Genomic DNA, 18,596 nt, shown 5'->3' with positions numbered 1-18,596 from the left:
CTCTAGTTAATCCTGTACCTATAGGCCCTCCACAGCTACCTAAACCGCTGGCAACAGTATTCCCATGGCTCCAACTCCCAGCACTGATGCTGAAAACGAACTTTTGAAGGGCAGGAGCTCCCAGGGGACCCGTGTGTCAGCCCTGGCTGGGCACAAACCCCCAGCGAGCACCAGGGGACAGACAGGACCGGAGCAGGAGTGGCACGGGGAGCACGCAGCGCCCAGAGCATGCTCTCAGCAGGATCCGGCCTCGCACAGAAGCCAAGCGAGCTCTCCCCACCTGCATCGTCGGGATGCTGCCATGGCGAACCCCGCCTTGGGCCGGGGCATGTGCTGGGAACTGCAGACCAGCCCATGCAGCGTCCACGGGTGAGACGTGGGACCTCGTAACAGACAGGAGAACAAGGGGATGGGCAGAAAAACAGATTTATGGAGGACAATCAGTACTGCCTGAAAGGAAAGGCTCCTGGACCAGTGGATGTCTTAAAGCATCGCCGAGCGGGTAACACAGCCCTGCAAGGGCTCCTAGCCAAGACTCTTGAAAATAAGACGCTGTGGAGTAAGTGGGAAAGCCCTTTCGGGGATTAGCTAGCTGATGAAGAGCTAGGAAACCCTGCCCTTTCTGCACAGAGCCCAAGTCCTGCCGAATAAATCGCCTCCCTCCCTCTCTGCCCGGCCGTTGGGGCCCCGGCAACGCTGCCGGCGGGTGGGTGACGTGGGGCAGGTCCCCATCCTCCGTCCTACTTTGCTTACAGTGAGGATGGTCGGTTGGGATGCTTGACCTGGTTTTAAAGGAGCACCCCACGGGACAAAGACCGGGTGCCGTCGTCTCTTTGGACCACAGCCCTCCCATTCCTGAACTCACCCGGGAGACCTAAAGCAAGTGCCAAGCGCTCAGCAGCTCCCGCTGAAATCAGGGGGATGCGTTCAAGCCTGTAAATAACGCTGGCATCGTAAGGGATGTCCCAGCGCCCACGGCCGCGCTCGCCGGCCAAGCTCCGGATGCGTGGGTGCCGCGCCGGGGCTGGACACGAACGGTTATTTCATGAGGATAATGTCGGAATATTTGCAAGTGGTATTTTCTGTATTAAATATAACGCTGGATAACAGAACGTTGCATACTGAAACACAGTAGAACAGACAAAGTAAAATGAAATTATAAAGCTGAATTGCATTTAAATGCCATGAAGCATTTGAGAGTATCAAAATGCAATGATAGCATGAATATAGTCCATGTAAAAACTCAGTTAAAAACTCCGTCCTCACCGATGCACCTTCATTCAGACGCAGTTACGCTATATGACATCTCCCAGGATGATACAGGATACACCTCTCAGCCTAAACGCGAGACCAGCGCAACATCACAAACACTGCGAAGTTTTTAACACTCCTCTTCCCCCACTGCAGCTTCTTGTTCCACTTTCTGAACGTTTAAGTCGTCAAGCTTTTAATTGTAAAGTGTTTGCTTTTAAAAGAACGTTTGAATTTTGGTCTCCTTAAGACAAGTTGTAATGGAGACTGATTAGCTGTGAAGTTTCATTTAATGCTGTTCTATTTTCGCTAATGCTGCTGAATCAGAACGGGCGCAGAAGCCCCCAGGCGTGATCCGATCACACGACCGCTTTTCAGCTATTGCACTTGTCCCCCACAATGGAGACATTGGTATTTACTGGAAAAATCCTCAGAAAAGTAACTTTGGGGATAGTGATCCAGGGCAATTCCTGGCCGGAGCAACTTCCTCCCTTTCCCAGCAAAGAAATGCCACTCTCCTTCTCTCCTTACACATTTAATGCTTGGTTCATACGTTTCTCCTCTCTGACAGCAAGGCAGATTTGAGTTCACCCCATGCATCAGTACAGGCTTGGGGTGGACCTGCTGGAGAGCAGCTCTGTGGAGAGGGACCTGGGTGTCCTGGTGGACGACAGGTTGATCATGAGCCAGCAGTGTGCCCTGGCTGCCAAGAAGGCCAGTGGGATCCTGGGGTGCATTAGGAGGAGTGTGGCCAGCAGGTCGAGGGAGGTTCTCCTACCCCTCTACTCTGCCCTAGTGAGGCCCCATCTGCAGTACTGTGTCCAGTTCTGGGCTCCCCACTTCAAGAAAGATGAGGAGCTACTGGAGAGAGTCCAGCGGAGGGCTACAAGGATGGTGAGGGGACTGGAACATCTCTCCTACGAGGAAAGGCTGAGGGAGCTGGGCTTGTTCAGCCTGGAGAAGAGAAGGCTGAGAGGGGACCTAATAAATGCTTATAAATATCTCAAGGGTGGGTGTCAGGAGGATGGGGCCAGACTCTTTCCAGTGGTGCCCAGCCACAGGACAAGGGGCAATGGGCACAAACTGAGGCACAGGAAGTTCCGTCTGAACATGAGGAAGAACTTCTTCCCTCTGAGGGTGACAGAGCCCTGGCCCAGGCTGCCCAGGGAGGCTGTGGAGTCTCCTTCTCTGGAGATATTCCAGACCCGCCTGGACGCGGTGCTGTGCAGCCTGCTGTGGGTGACCCTGCTTGGGCAGGAGGGTTGGACTGGGTGACCCACAGAGGTCCCTTCCAACCCCAACCATTCTGTGATTCTGTGATTCTGTGATTCTCAAGGGTGTGCGCACCATGCAAAATGTATGAGCAATATACTGTAAATATCTCTATGTTGCAACAAACCAAACCTTTTCCTCCCCAGGCATCTCTTATGCATTGGAGAAAAATTCCCTGCAAAATTCCCATGTATTTGACTGTCATCTCCCTGCTTTCACCCGCTGAATAACCCAGACTGCTGCATTTCACCTTCGTACCCACCACCAAGCCCAAGAAGGACCAGTGGAGAAGAGCAATCTACAGCTTCTCTCCACCCCACCCACTTGTGGACCCTACCGCTGGCCCTCCCTTGCTTCCCATGGTGTTTCGCTGCTGGGCTCTGGGTTATCCCTCCTCTTCCTCAGGGAGAAAATACTGGGAAGGGCTGATGGGAGGCTTGAAAAATTAAGACTTTTCCAGCCTCTGGTGGGAGTGGCTGTGGGTGCTCTCCAGCCAGGCACCAACAACTACATCTGCTCTGCCTCCATGGTGGCTTACAACATGGGCTGCAGTCACCATGAAATGGTCGAGTTCAGGATCCTGCGTGGAGGAAGCAGGGCGATAAGCAGGATCAAAACCTTGGACCTCAGGAGGGCTGACTTTGCCCTCTTCAAGGAGCTACTGGGAGGAATCCCGTGGGCCAGGGCTCTCGAAGGCAGGGGGGTCCATGAGTGCTGGTCGCTCTTTAAACAACACTTCTTCCATGCTCAGGAGCAATGCATCCCCCTGGGAAAGAAATCGAGCAAAGGAGGCAGGAGACCTGCATGGTTAAACAAGGAGCTTCTAGCAGAGATCAGGCAGAAGAGAAAAGTCCATGGAATGTGGAAAGAGGGGCAGCCCACTTGGGAAGGGTACAGGAACGTGGTGAGAGCATGCAGGGATGCGACGAGGAAGGCCAAGGCTCACCTGGAATTGAACCTGGCAAGGGATGTCAAAAACAACAAGAAGGGCTTCTTCAACTACATCAGCAGCAAAAGGAAGGCCAGGGACAACGTGGGGCCGCTGCTGAATGAGGCGGGTGTCCTGGTGACGGAGGATGCGGAGAAGGCAGAACTACTGAATGCCTTCTTTGCCTCAGTCTTCAGTGCTAAGACTGGCCCTCAGGAATCCCAGGCCCCGGAGGTAAGAGAAGAAGCCCACAAACAGGACGACTTTCCCTTGGTTGAAGAGGACCGTGTGAGGGATCGCTTAAGCGATCTGGACATCCACAAATCCATGGGCCCCGATGGAATGCACCCACGAGTGCTGAGGGAGCTGGCGGATGTCATTGCTGAGCCACTCTCCATCATCTTTGAGAGGTCCTGGAGGACAAGAGAGGTGCCCGAGGACTGGAGAAAGGCCAATGTCACTCCAATCTTCAAAAAGGGCAAGAAGGAGGACCCAGGGAACTACAGGCCGGTCAGCCTCACCTCCATCCCGGGAAAGGTGATGGAGCAGCTTATCCTGGAGGCCATCATCAAGCAAGTGGAAGAAAAGAAGGTTATCAGGAGTAGTCAGCATGGATTCACCAAGGGGAAATCATGCCTGACCAATCTGATAGCTTTCTACGATGACATGACTGGCTGGGTAGACAAAGGGACAGCCATGGATGTTGTCTACCTTGACTTCAGCAAGGCTTTCGACACAGTCTCCCATGATATCCTCCTAGGGAAGCTCAGGAAGTGTGGGCTGGATGAGTGGTCGGTGAAGTGGATTGAGAATTGGCTGAATGGCAGAACTCAGAGGGTTGTCATCAGCGGCGCTCAGTCTAGTTGGAGGCTGGTAACTAGTGGTGTCCCTCAGGGGTCAGTACTGGGCCCAGTCTTGTTTAACTTCTTCATCAACGACATGGATGAAGAGTTAGAATGTACCCTCAGCAAGTTTGCTGATGACACCAAACTGGGAGGTGTGGTAGACACACCGGCAGGCTGTGCTGCCATTCAGCGTGACCTGGATAGGCTGGAAAGTTGGGCAGAGAGGAACCTGATGAGGTTCAACAAGGGCAAATGCATGGTCCTGCACCTGGGGAGGAACAACCCCATGCACCAGTACAGGCTTGGGGTGGACCTGCTGGAGAGCAGCTCTGTGGAGAGGGACCTGGGTGTCCTGGTGGACGACAGGTTCACCATGAGCCAGCAGTGTGCCCTGGCTGCCAAGAAGGCCAATGGAATCGTGGGGTGCATCAAGAAGAGTGTGGCCAGCAGGACGAGGGAGGTTCTCCTTCCCCTCTACACTGCCCTGGTGAGGCCCCATCTGGAGTCCTGTGTCCAGTTCTGGGCTCCCCACTTCAAGAAAGATGAAGAGCTACTGGAGAGAGTCCAGCGGAGGGCTACAAGGATGATGAGGGGACTGGAACATCTCCCCTACGAGGAGAGGCTGAGGGAGCTGGGCTTGTTCAGCCTGAAGAAGAGAAGGCTGCGAGGGGACCTAATAAATGCTTATAAATATCTGCAGGGTGGGTGTCAGGTGGATGGGGGCCAAGCTCTTTTCAGTGGTGCCCAGTGACATGACAAGGGGCAATGGGCACAAACTGAGGCACAGCAAGTTCCGTCTGAACACGAGGAAGAACTTCTTCCCTCTGAGGGTGACGGAGCACTGGAACAGGCTGCCCAGGGAGGTTGTGGAGTCTCCTTCTCTGGAGATATTCCAGCCCCGCCTGGACGTGGTCCTGTGCAGCCTGCTCTGGGTGACCCTGCTTGGGCAGGGGGTTGGACTGGGTGACCCACAGAGGTCCCTTCCAACCCCTACCATTCTGTGATTCTGTGGGCTAGATCTTTATTTCTATAAAATACATAAGATATGGGCCTGTCCTACCACCTGGAGGAAGTAACTACAGTCCTGTGGGCTATCAAGGACTACAAATCCTACGGAGAAATACCATCACAGCTCTGGGCGCCGGGATCATGCAGTTGCCGGCACAGCCACAGGACGCTCGAGTAAGGAGGCACCTAAACCCAGGTCCAGGACGGGCTCAGCTCTCACCCATGGTGCCAAGACTTACCCGAGGGCAGCAGCTGTGCCAACATAGAGTGCCCGAGCGCTTCCAGCCATCAGCTATGCAAGGCAGGGGCTTTAGCACGAGAATTTCACCATTTATACAGAGTCAAACAGACAGAAAGACTAAGAGCAGAAGCATATTCATTAGTTCTAATTAAGATGGAACATACATCTTCGTGACAATATTCTGTGGATTCAGCACAGCCCTTTCTGAACTGAAGAACCACTGGAATCTCTTTAAAAACCAATACAACGGAGTTAATTTGAAAACTGAAGTAGTTTCAAGTCCAAGGCTTGCTCTCAAGCCCTCCCATGCTTATTTTTTTTTCTATTTTCAAGTATCATTTTCTCGTTTCTCCTCTGCTCCTGTGGCATGCGCAGGAACGGCTCAGGCAATCTATAAAGGTGATGAATTCACTACAGGTAGGATAAGCACCAAGTCATACCAAACAGCACAGCAAGGAAACTGAAAAGCAAAGAAATATGAACGCTTTTTCTAACCTCTACACAACATGGATTTTCTGTGTTGCTTGTCAAGCAAGGAGAAGTTATTTTTGGAGGGCTGTGGGTGCTGCTGCATCCCAGCATCGCAGTGGTCACGGCATGCTGGGCTGCCTGCATCCCAAGTGCGCCAAGGAAAGCCAGCACGGCAAGCAGCATGTGGGGAGCACAGCAAGACCCACCAGCGCTCCCAAAGAACGGTCACCCAAGCCTGGAGCTCCTCCTTGGAGCTGGAGCGACCAAGAGCATGTCTCCTTGAGGCAGATGCTGAAATTCAGGATCCCACCTACTGCACACCAAGCAGCCCCCAATGCCGCCACACAAAGCCTCTCCCGAGCGTATTTCACACCAAAATCCATCTTTCTGCAGTCAAAAAGCCACAGAGGTGCGGAGCAGGTGACTGTGAACTGGAAATCCAGCAGGACCCAGCCACAGCCTGTGTATCTGTGCCTCCATCTGTGGCCACCAACAGGATTCCTGCTGCTGCACCCACAGGAGCCGCGTCGGCTCCTGGTGCAGATGGCTGCAGCGCCGAGCGGAGGGACTCAAAATAGCAACAACCCCAAGCTTTCGGAATAATCCCGGTGCAGCAGCAGGCTGCTGCCTCTTCACAGCATGGTTTTTAAGCTGATCTTTTCAAAGGCAAGTAGGGCAGTTCTAGGACAGGCTGGGAAAGACACCAGGCTTGCAGGAACGTTGCTCCATAATAAAATAATAAAACCGTCGTTGTGCGTGGCTCCAGCAACGTGACGTGTGTTCTCATTGTTTCGGGATGACAGAGTGCTTTTATTTCGGGACCACAGACTATTGCGTGCTTCATCAGAGGACAGAGGAGGAGAACAACCGAGTCGGGGTCACAGCGGGGAGGCTCGGTGCTGGCTGCACGGGGCCCCGGGCAGCTGTCCGAGGGCTGAACGCGGAGGGTGGTCTCCTCTGGGGCGAGTACGGAGCAACGTCCCACGTCCTCATCTCCTCTGAAGACCTCACGATGACCCACCTGGGAACTGCATTATTTTACTTGATGAACTGGAAGCTATTATGTTTGCACTGATCAGCAAGTACAAAACAAAGGGAGGACTTCGAAGCTTTCATGATGTTCTGGAAACTATTTGCCACGAGAGCATCCCCTAAAAGGGCTGCTGTGCCCTCCTTAGCGTGGAATTTCTGCCAGTTCTAATGCTGTAATTAATGCTGCCAATAGGTAAAGGGAGAGAAGGTCCCCTGGCAGCCCCATGGAGATGCCCCCAGGTGCTTTGGGGCACCAAGCAGAGCCCCCAGACCCCCAGAAGAGGTGATCTTTTACCACATTGGCAGGCTAAGGAGCATCCAGCTCACCGTCTCATCACCCAAGAGATTCGGCAAGTCTCCATATCCCCATATTGCAGGTATTTCTGTTGTCTTCTCCAGGTGGGATCACCCAACCCAACAGCTCCTCTCTGACCAGTGCTGGGCGACACACCACACGGGATGTTCAGCCAGGGCTGAGTCTGCCCTCTGAAACATTTGTTATTTTTAAGTCTAGACAGTAATTTATCCCAATTTTTAATGTTTGGCTTTGTTGTCTCCCCGTTCTCCCATCCTTCCTGCCCACCACGAGCTGAGGGTGCTCAATGGAGGACAGCATCTCACTTGTCCACCCCTTTTGCCCCAAAACTTAGGGCAGATCACACCTGGTCTCTCATTTGGAGCCAAAGATATTTATTATATATATCAATATATATATTAGAGTGGGGACAGATGGGTAGATGGGCAGCGCCACGCACCCAGGCAGCCTCTGAAGAAACGCAGGCAGGGGCTGGGCCATGGGAGGAAGGCAGCGAGGCGTGGGGCCGGCAGGATCCCGAGGCTGCAGATGGAAGGGGCACTGCAGAGTGCTCCGATGGTGAAAGCGGGATGCTTGCATTCGATAAGAAAAGGGAAATGCCCGGCTTTGACTGTTCTGTGTAAGGATAAGGACCTCGTGGAGGCTGGAGCTGAACCGCATCTTCATCTCCAACACTCCTCTGCTCACCACCTGGGCACAGTTGCACAGCAAAGCATCCAGACCACAAATGGTGGCGACGGAGGAAAAAGGGATTAATGTGGAGATGTTCTAGGGGGATAAACAGCAGGATTAGTGACTCCTGGGGATAAAGAGAACTAGGAAGGAAGAGAAAGGAGCCTGCATGGCTGGATGGCGACAGCATCGGGGAACAGACAGGGTGACAGAGACAGGGGGATGCACAGGATCATCTCCTGAGGGTCCTCTCCTGCTAGACCTGATATTCTGTGCCCTAAAGAGATGTTTGCACGTACTTGAGCACCCAGGGAGCTTAGAAGCATGTTTACCTGAGACAGGGCTAAAATTTAAGCCATTAGGTCTAAGCAGCCTGTGAAGGTGCGGACCCATATCTGGACGTGACCTTGACAGCTTGAAATTCATCTCGTTTGTTATGGGAAAGTTTCAAACGAACAGACGACCCCGTGCTGCTCTTACCACGCAGAGAAAGGGATCTGAGCAGCAAACGCTGGCCAAACGGTGGGAGAAACTCAGGTGAAGCTGCTCTGCTTCAAAGCTGGTGAAGGCCAGCACTGCGCTGTGGTCCAGGGCATCTTCCAGAGATGGAAAGCTCTCCCTTTCCCACTAAACCATCCTAATTAAACAGCTGCCTGCTGCAAGTCGTGCAGACAGAACGCATTGCCAAGTAAGGGCTATTATTTAGGTGATATATATATTTCTAAACTGCGTTTCAAACTCTGCTCACAATCTACCACGGTTATTATTTGCCATTTAAACACTCAGCAGGACGGTTTGGGATTTGAGAAACACCAGGTCAGAAGAGCTGAGACCTTTTAGACGAATAACAACGCACAGCCTGTAATTTTTCATGTTAGAAGAACCCAGCCATCTCTCTAAGCATATTCCACCTACAAAACATCGTAAGGGAAAAAAAATCCAGGTGCTTAAGATGACCCTTCCTCACCACACAGGCTTGCAAGAAAACATTACGCTAGAGGCGTAGATCTGCACTGCCTTCAGAGGTTTGGCTCTGCTGGGTCTTTAGAGCAATTAACTACCCAGGGAGCAGGATTTCATCTGCTTTTGGGCAGCTTTGCATCAGCACCTGCTGGCAGCACCGAAATTTGGGGTGTAAGAACCCCTGTTGTGCTCAATACCGGCTGGCAGCGGGGTGGAGGCTCAGCAGCTTTGGACATTGATGCTCCGGTCGTCTCCTCCTTGCTGATGCTTTCTGCAAGAGCACAGACCAAGGAGCTTATAAATCCGTAGGAGCCCTTGAGGAAAGCGGAGGTTGAAAGAGAAACACAGAAAGGAATTGACTTTTCTGAGCCATCTGAGAAGAGCTGGAAATCAAAGGCGGGACTGACCCAAGTCCCACCCGAGCCCTCCTATTGTACCTCTGGAGAGCACAGGAGAGCGCCGGGACAGCCGGTCCCAGCTGCCGTGGGATGGTGGGTCCCTCCCTAGCCCCCTGCCCCAAGAGGGCACAACACATCCTGGATGATTCCACCGGAAAAGTTTTATTTCAAGAGACTGCCACGCCGAATTACATTTGCTCAAGGAAAAATGCAGTTCTTTCAATAGCTGTATTTTTGCCCGAGTATAGAACTGGTTTCAGTACCTTAAATTATTCCGCAGGCTTTGGGAATGCGACCCTTTGCGGAGCAGCCCACAGTCCGTGGCTCCCTAAATGCTTGTTAGAAATTGCCACTCTGGGGGGGAGTTTCAGCCTTCCTTGGGCAGACAGAGAGCAGCTGGCAACAGCAGGAGGAGAGGAAAACTGAGCCTGTCCCAAAGACCCCCCAAGGAGGGGACAATTTCCCCTATTCAAGGGCAGGTATTTGTTTTTCTGCATTTTTCTTCATCCCTCTTTTCCCTCCTTCTCCACTCTGGCCAGAACGCCGCAAGAAGGCGTGCGTGGACCGATGGACAGGATCGCAGGGGATGCCCAGGCAGGGGGTCCCGGGGGGCTCTGGGCATCCCCTGCCCCGAGCAGGGCAGCGGTGGGGCACGCCAGGCTGCCCTGGGCTGCACCCAGCCACCCACAATTATTATTGCATTACAACACAGCACATAAGTACCAAAGAGCAAACAATTTTATACATTACTTGCATCTTGACCTAGAATAAAAGAATATGACCGTGTCTCAAAGACCCATTCCTCTTTCCCTACAATTAAATAAGTGCAATTCAGACAGAGCTGGGTTTTTAAAACACTGGTTAGCGCAGAAGTGAGGACGAAGACAAGCAGAGTGGCTGCAGATGAGCCAGGCGCCCTTTCCACCCATTTCTGGTGCCGGGAAGAACAGCAGCTCATGTTTTATAAAAGCAGCAAAGCAAGAAACAGAAAGTTTAGTCATTTAAGTAAAGCGAGCAAATGCACGCCTCCCCACAGCTTACTGCTGGGATGGAATAAAATACATATTTGATATATATGATATAAAGCAATGAAAGACACCCGAATGGCACTTGAACCTTCCCATACCCTGCTCGGTGCTTTGCAGCCCTGGAAAGCCCCAGGGTGCACTTGGCAGAGCTCAACCCACAAGCTTTGCCCAGGAAACGCGTCCTGGCTTGGGGCAGGGAGGGCAACCACCACCAGTGACCACCCCAGCAGCGCTTACAGCTGCCCCAACAGCCTCAAGGACTGGTTTCCCCCGAGACGATCTACCACGGTCCAACCGCTTCACCCTACAGGCGTTCAATGGCTCCGCGTGCCGGCCGGCATCCCGCGGCATCGCCTACCTTGTGCGAGTAATGCTGATCCACAATCCTGGCCAGCCCGAAGTCGCCGATCTTCAGCACCAGGTCCTCCGTGCTGATGAAAATATTGGCCGGCTTGAGGTCGCGGTGGAGGACGTTGGCCGAGTGGATGTACTTCAGCCCCCGCAGCAGCTGGTACATGAAGAGCTTGGCGTGCTCCTCGGCGAGCTTCCCCTGCTCCAGCAGCCGTGCCAGGTCCGTCTCCATGTACTCCTGGACGACGTACACCATGTTAAACTTGAAAAAATCCCCACGTAGGTTGGTCCCCTTGGGCCCCAACACCTCGTACACCTTCACGATGTTATCGTGGTCCAGGCGGCGGATGATTTTGATCTCCCGGAAAGCGTGCTTCATGCTCCGCGCGTCGCCGATGGTGATCTTCTTCACCGCCACTTTGCGGCAGCTCTTGCTGTCGAGGGCTGACAGCACCAGCCCGTTGGCTCCAAAGCCCAAGGGGCGAAAATTAAGGAAGCGACAGCCCAGGTCGTACCCGTACATGCTGGCGATACAGTCGCACTTCTCTGCCATCGCGGGCTCCGTCCTCTTTCGGCCTTTTCCTCTTTGTCACTTGAAAAGCTGGGAGAGTCGAAGGGCTTCCAGATCACAAACGTGGTTTGGAATCAAGTGCCTCATTATTACTCTGAGATGCCCATCGCTTCAAGACGACACGCAGACCCAGTGAAAATAGATGGAAGCACACAAAATGTTTTAAACTGGGTAAAAAACCAAGGGGTAGAAGGGACTCTCCAAGCAGTGTGAATAAATGCACTCCAGAGATCTCTAGCAAAACCAAATAGTTATTTTTCTTGAGACTAAAAGATCAGCGCTGCTACATTTTTGAGCCCCTTTCTCATTTTCCTTCTCCGATACCCCGAGACGATGCCAAAGCGTGGGGCTGGCGGCGCAGCCGGACACCTGGCCCTGTGACCCCGGCGTCTCAGTGTTGGGGCAGCCAGCCGGCCCCGCCATGTAGCAGAGCCCAGAGCAGCCCCATGGCCCCTCCACTTCCCCAAACCCTCCCTGCCCGCAAGTTTTGACAGCGTTTTCCCCACCAGCGAAGCGCATCCAGGCACTGGCCGGGCTCCCCAGCGGTCAACAAAGCTTCGCCTTTCTCGTTGCTCCCTTTTCGGTACGGGCAGACCCCATCTTCCCAATCAGCAGACAGAAATCTTGACAGTAGCAAGTATTTTGCAGACCAAAATTTGCTTTATTGGCTGCATTCAGCGCAGGGAGTTTCTACGTTTGCAGTTCCAGTACCTTCCCCCTGCACGTCTTTCGCTGGCGAAGCCAAGAGCCATCAGAACTTTACAGCTGGCTGGAGGAGTTCCCCGCGCTGCGCTGCCTGGTTATCTCTCAGCAGCTCTCAGTCCCGCTCCTGGAAGAAAAGAGGAGAAGAATTCACTTGCTACCAGCACCACCTGCGCCCTGCCTATGTAACGGCTTGCTGAAGGTTAGCCATGAGCAAAGCTGTGACCTTTTGGGGACTTGTCAGTTATTTCCTCCAAAGGCGTGCAGCATTACCAGCATTTTTCAGATGGTTAATTTTTCCTTTTCAGTTTGCAATACAGAGAAAACTCTTCCTTTCCCCTTTATTTATTTTTTTTTTATTTTAATCTCCCTGAAAATGTTACAGAGTGATTCACAGCAGGCAAAGGTTCAACGGCACACTATGTCTCCGACCGCCCATTTCAACCCTAATGCAAGGAAAGCACGGGCTGAACCCTCCCCGCTGAGCAGCTGTGATGGCCACCGTGTTTTTCATCTTATAATGACCAAAACTCCTTGGCCAGCTATGCAAATAGCCTTCAAAACCGCCTGCGAGGGTGGGATACCCCCCAAATTCGGGGTCGCACAGCAAACCTCGGCAGCAGCCTGCAGCAAACCACACCATTCCGGTGCCTCTATAACGACACACGCTCCGGCGTTGCTCAGCCTGGAGCACACCAGCAGCCAACGACAGGGCTCGTTTCTCCTCCGGCGTGCCGGGGGAAGGAGGAGAGCATCCTCATCAAGCCGCGTCGTTAGCTGCGGGGATTTGCCATCCACCAGCTCCGCCAAGAGCCGCTCGGCACGGGAAGCCATCCCCCTGCTTCTCCAGCAGCTTTGCCGGTGATGAACTGATAGAGGGGATTGTAAGAAACGTGAAACTATAACAAAAAAGCCTTAATATTTTCCAGTTTTTAGTAGTCTTTAGTACTGTAACTCGTATTCCTGCACGCACAGTGATCTAACGGTGTAACTGTTGCACTGATCCCCATTTTCTCACTAAGGAATGTAGTAGAAGGACATGGACACAAGCTATCACTGAGTCGTCAGACAAAATAATTAAGTGAAACAAAAGTGGGCTTGGTTTCCAGCAAATAATTGGGATAATTGTGGGATAAAAGAGACTCCTAAATAATTCTACTCCAGACAGCTCAGCCTTGGGAGGTCAGATGCACCGAGCTCCAGAGATAAGGAGGCACCAAGAGAGCAACCAGACCAGAGCCAAACAACCTGCAGGACACGATGGACGTGATCCTAGAGCTGAGTCTGCACAGAAACAAAGGTCAATCAGTGAACAGCGTGATGAAGAGGATGGGCCTTCATCTTGGGATCCCCGAAGACCACCCAAAGATGCTAACCGACATGCGTGAAAGATATTTACATATGCTAATTAGTTCCTAGAAATAGAATGAATATTTACATGTGTGATTGTATTTAACCTGAAGTAACAGGGTGTCTGGTGCGCACGTTTGGAGGAGAAATCCCCCGTGTGCCCGGCGCCGCAATGAAGAATCCCTGCTCAACAGTGTACATTGTGCTGTTAGGTTTTTCCTACCGGATCTTCGAATCAGAACGCAGGGGTGGGACAACCTGGTGGGAAAGCAGGAGCTGACTTTATCTCTCACCGTGTCCTTCCTAAGGATGCACTCGGCACCCAGATGCCGCAAAACCACTTCCCCCATCTGCCCAAGTCCAGCAGCTACTCCGACAAGAGGCATGAGCCAGCTTGCAGCCTCCCAGCTTTGCTCTTCTCCTCCAGGAGGTCGTGGTTTCACAGACGCAAGGACTTCTCCACGCAAAAACATGCTACAAGATAGGCACAGGGTCCTATGGACCTCTTTGAAAGTACAGCTGACTAGATAAATATATATATATATAAAAAATATACGAATGATAAAATTTAAGTTGTGGTTTTTTTGCCCCCTATTAGCATGAAAAGACTTAATGACACCCTAGGCATGAAGAAGCTGGAACAAATGAACGTGGACCCAACACAGGCACGGTGAGCCACAGCAGCGAGTTGCGGCGGCTGAGGAGCATGACCCCGTATTTCACAGCCTCTCTGTGCTAACACGTGCTCCTCCGAGCGATGGAGGAATCTCTTAACATGATGCCCTGGCTTTTAAAGAAAACGAAAGCAGCAGAGGAACCTTCCAGCACAACAGCAGATCTCCCTCTCGCTGCTGGCAATGGTGTAACGGGCAAATACCGCCGGCTGCTGGGGACCAGGATGCAGATTTAGCCAGAGGATCCCACTACTTTGGGGATTTTTCTGACAAAATGTCATTTTCCGGTGGCAGGTGACCTCTCACAGGTGCTCCAGTTGGGAAAAGATGGTTCAAAGCCCTCAGAGCACTCCCAAGTTTTCTAGATAAAACACTGCCATTTCCCCCCCACCAATTAATTCATTTAGAAACAGAATTGAACAAAAGGCACAAAGCGTTAGGAAACGGCTGGGGCTTTTTTTTCCAGATGATCAGCCCTTTGCAGCTTTCGACCTACCACGTCTCCCTGCCGACGCGGATGAATCTGAGGAGTGAGGACACCCTCTCCTGCCCAGCCCCTGCCCCGCTCCCGAACACCACCCAACGCCTCGTTTCTCGGCACCCCCTCTTTGCCACGAGAGCGGCGTGCAGCCCGATGCCCTGTGCCACCCGCCGAGGGGACCACCGGGTCCTTTGGGAGACCCGCAGGGACCACCCAACCGCACGACAAGGGCTGTGACCTTGCACGGGGATGTCCCAGCTTACCAACCACTCCCAGTGCTGCTCAGAGAGGAAAAATAAAATAAAATTATGGTGGATCTGCTCCCGTTGTGTTCTCCGTGCCAGATTAATGCCTCTGTTATAGCCCTTAATTGCCAGAGCTGCTCTATTAACCCAGCAGCGGGTCCTTTGCCCTGCAACCCCCAAGCATCGGGCATCGCCGGCGGGACCCTCCTGCTCTCTGACAGAAGTTACCCAGAGCAACGAGAGGGAAAACATCAAACGCCGAGCTCCGTTTCGGTTTGCAGCCATCCATCGTTCAAGGTAGAGGAGAACCGTAATGCTTCAGGCCAGCACGGAGCAGCTGCTCGACGAGGGAACCAGTTAACGGTTAAAATAAAGACGGATGGACCATACGAGGGCAGGGAGGGATGAAGGCAGGGCAGGGGTACCCTCCGAAGAGCATCTGCCAGCAGTCACCAAGCAGTTTGGCAAAGGCTGCTTCCTCCTGTAGTTGGAAGCAAAGATAATTACAGCCTCTTTTCAATCCAGCAATTATCTAACGCTGGATTTGCACGCACGGATTGAAGGGAGAAAGCCGCTCTTGCTGTTAGGAAGCGGGGCAAGGCAGAGTGGTGTCTTGGTCTGCAGTCACAGGAGGGCAAAAAAGGAGGAGAAACAAGGAGTGAAGGGCAAAAGGAAGGTAAATAAATCCCGAGGTTCTGCTCAGGAATGAGCACCCTGTGAGGGAAGGTGAACCCTGCCTTGCAACCCAGCTGCATGGCTGTGGGAAGGGAGCTCATGCAGCTTAAACCCCAAGACGGTGGTGGTGGTGGGTCTGAGGACCACAGGAAGGTTTAAGCGTAGGCTGGGACCCGATGAGCAACAAGGGAGCTGCAAGAGCTACGTCTGGCTGCCGCACAACCGAAGCTTTTTCACTTGTGGTGACTAACCTGAGCTTCCTAAGCCTACGCTGAAGACCTCAGTCTCTGCACGGGTCTCCTGGATGTCCGAGGAGGAAAAATACACCAAAAAAAACCAAGAAAAGCAGCAAAAATTTCCTACTGGCAAAGGGAACTCTGTGAAACAGCTTGGGTCAATACGCTTCAACAAGGTGCCACGTCGGGTTTGAGCTCCATCTCTGTATCTCACCTCTAAGCACCCCCACCCAGAACCCACCACGCTCCTCAGCTTTTCAGCACGACGAGCCCAACTCCACAGGGCCTTGCTGAGACCACGCAGGGCTGGGTGGGACATGGTGCTAGCTCCCACGCCAAACTTCTTGGCTTACTCTAGATGCAATGGAAGGAAGCCACGTTTTGGCTCGTCAGCTTAATTATTAATAATTAGTATAGTTCTCAAAGCACTGAAAGGGAAAATGCGCTGCGTAAAGGGAAGAAAGAGCCCTGTTTTGTCTCACGAGCAGAGTGCTGGTCTTCACGGTGCTCCTGGCTGTGTCTCAGTCCCTGGCTGAGTGCTGACCCTGCAGCACCTTCTGCAATCAGAGGGGCCGAGGCAGAATCACCCCTAAAAGCCCGGCCCCGGAGGATGCCAAGCCGTGCTTCTGTCCTCGCTCCTGCAGCTGGGTCCCTCGTACTGAGAGGGGCTGCTGGTGAATGCCTGGAGACGCACGGTGACCTAGGGACCACCAGGCAACACGCTCCCGTGGGACTGACCGCCCTCTCCGTTTGTCCTTCTTCTCTCTGCCTCCTCCGACCGAGACGACCGCAAACCCCAAGGAGCAGGCTGACCAGCTTTCCCTGAAAAGCTACGGGAGATACTTTTCCAGCGCTCTCCACGATCCACACCAGACATCGCTTCACAGAATCACAGAATGGTAGGGGTTGGAAGGGACCTCTGTGGGTCATCTAGTCCCTTCCAAGCACCAAAGAAATGAAACACAGCCTGGGTGCTGCTCCCGAGCTCTCCGAGCAGCTGATGCCTGGAAACTGCAGTGGGAGAACAACCCTCTGACCATCCAAATGCGCATTTCCAGCGAAGGGCTGGACCATGGGGGAGTACTGCAGCTCACCAAGGGGGGTTTCGGGGTGCCATCCTCATCCTCCGCAATCCCGGTTCTCCCTCTCCTCTCGGTTCCCCAAGCCTGTTGTAATGAATGAGTATTATTTCAGTGGCCCAACGACAGCAGCTGCTGAGACCAAGAGCAGTCACACAACCAGCAGCGATGCTATCTGGCTGCAGATGACGGAAAATGCGGTCTATTTTCACGAAATTACGAACCAGAGCCCCAAGGGTTTTTAAAGCTGCTGAGACCACGATCTGCCACCCACTTGAAAACCCGAATTCAACAGGAGCTGCAGGGCAAACTGCAGCAGAACATAGCTGCAAACAGGTCCCAAAGCACAGAGGGTCGGGAGCAGAGGGTGATAAAACTTGCTGTTCCACCAAAATGACATGCAGGGAGAACACACCTGACTTGTTTATACCGGTGGGGTCACCCCAGCCTTTTGCTCGTGTGCTTGACAGAGGGTTTTGCTGGGGTGCTGGAAGATGGTGAAACACAAAGGGACAACAGTTAGAAGGGATCTGAGTGACAGTTTCATTCCCATCCCCTTTCCCACCTCCTTTCTGTCCTAGTTTAAAGTTAGGAATGCGCTGGGGTACTTTCAGAAAACATATAACAAACATTTTCTCCACTGGAAAATTCTCCTGGTCTGCAGACCGTAAATCCCATCGATTTAATAAATATGTGTGAGGTCAAAGCCATCGTTTAAACCTGCAGCATGGCCAGAGGGAAGGATCAGGAGCTCCCGTGATGCCCCACCAGCCCGCACGGCCGGGCGCGGAGGGACGACCGAGGAAGGGATGCGATCGCTTTCACGGAGAATCACACAACCAAATTCCCAAGAAATATCGTGCATATGAGAATAATAGGGGAAAAGTAGAGCCGTGTTCCCTCTTTATGAATATTGAGCATATTTTACAGTTTCAATTTACCTCTCACTCGCTTTCTCACTGAGGGCAGCTGCAGCAGTGCCTCTGCACAGATGCAAACGGGTTTTATGATCGGGACCCCCCGTGCCATAAAATACAAGGACGGAGGAATTCAGAAAGTTTCTTTTATTCTTCCTTCCTCTCCCTCTCTCCCACACCACTCTGTGCACGGAAAGCATCTGCCCTCGCGTTGCTGCTGGGATTTGTGCTGACCCTTCTGCTCCCTCCGCTCCCCCGAGGGCTCGGGGTGCCCTCGCACGCTGCCGTCTCCCAGCGAGCTCCCAACATTTCCCAGCACAAGCCCCGACTGCGAGGCTGTGACGAGCTTTCCCTCTTCACGGACCCCGCTCCGAGCGGCGGCGATCTCTCTGGCTGGAAGAGTTCATTAAAGCTCAAGTGCCGTAAGAAGACGCCTGTTATTAACAGAGCACCACAGGTGCTAATTAAAGGAGGATAACGGCGATCTCATGCTCGAACACCTTGTCGAGGGCTGGATCTAGCAGTGTGCCCTGGCTGCCAAGAAGGCCAATGGGATCCTGGGGTGCATCAAGAAGAGTGTGGCCAGCAGGACGAGGGAGGTTCTCCTTCCCCTCTACTCTGCCCTGGTGAGGCCTCATCTAGAGTACTCTGTCCAGTTCTGGGCTCCCCAGTTCAAGAAAGATGAAGAGCTACTGGAGAGAGTCCAGCGGAGGGCTACGAGGATGATGAGGGGACTGGAACATCTCCCCTACGAGGAGAGGCTGAGGGAGCTGGGCTTGTTCAGCCTGGAGAAGAGAAGGCTGCGAGAGGACCTTATAAATGCTTACAAATATCTGCAGGGTGGGGGTCAGGAGGACGGGGCCAAGCTCTTTTCAGTGGCGCCCAGTGAC

At 52.9% G+C, this 18,596-nt stretch overlaps 1 protein-coding gene across 6 annotated transcripts in view; it reads right to left on the bottom strand.

Moving 5' to 3' along the window:
* LOC142358900 (mitogen-activated protein kinase 4-like) overlaps positions 1 to 18,596 on the bottom strand; it is a 50,064-nt gene that overhangs the window by 15,466 nt on the left and 16,002 nt on the right. For all 6 annotated transcript variants that reach the window (XM_075411453.1, XM_075411454.1, XM_075411456.1 and 3 more), the window contains one exon: positions 10,784 to 12,176. In XM_075411453.1, coding sequence (XP_075267568.1) covers positions 10,784 to 11,329 — 546 coding nt within the window. In that variant the 5' untranslated portion in view covers positions 11,330 to 12,176. The remainder of the gene's footprint in view (positions 1 to 10,783; positions 12,177 to 18,596) is intronic.

Source organism: Opisthocomus hoazin, chromosome Z (assembly GCF_030867145.1).
Source record: "Opisthocomus hoazin isolate bOpiHoa1 chromosome Z, bOpiHoa1.hap1, whole genome shotgun sequence".
Classification (NCBI taxonomy): Eukaryota; Metazoa; Chordata; class Aves; order Opisthocomiformes; family Opisthocomidae; genus Opisthocomus; species Opisthocomus hoazin.
This window is presented reverse-complemented; position numbering and strand designations above follow the sequence as displayed.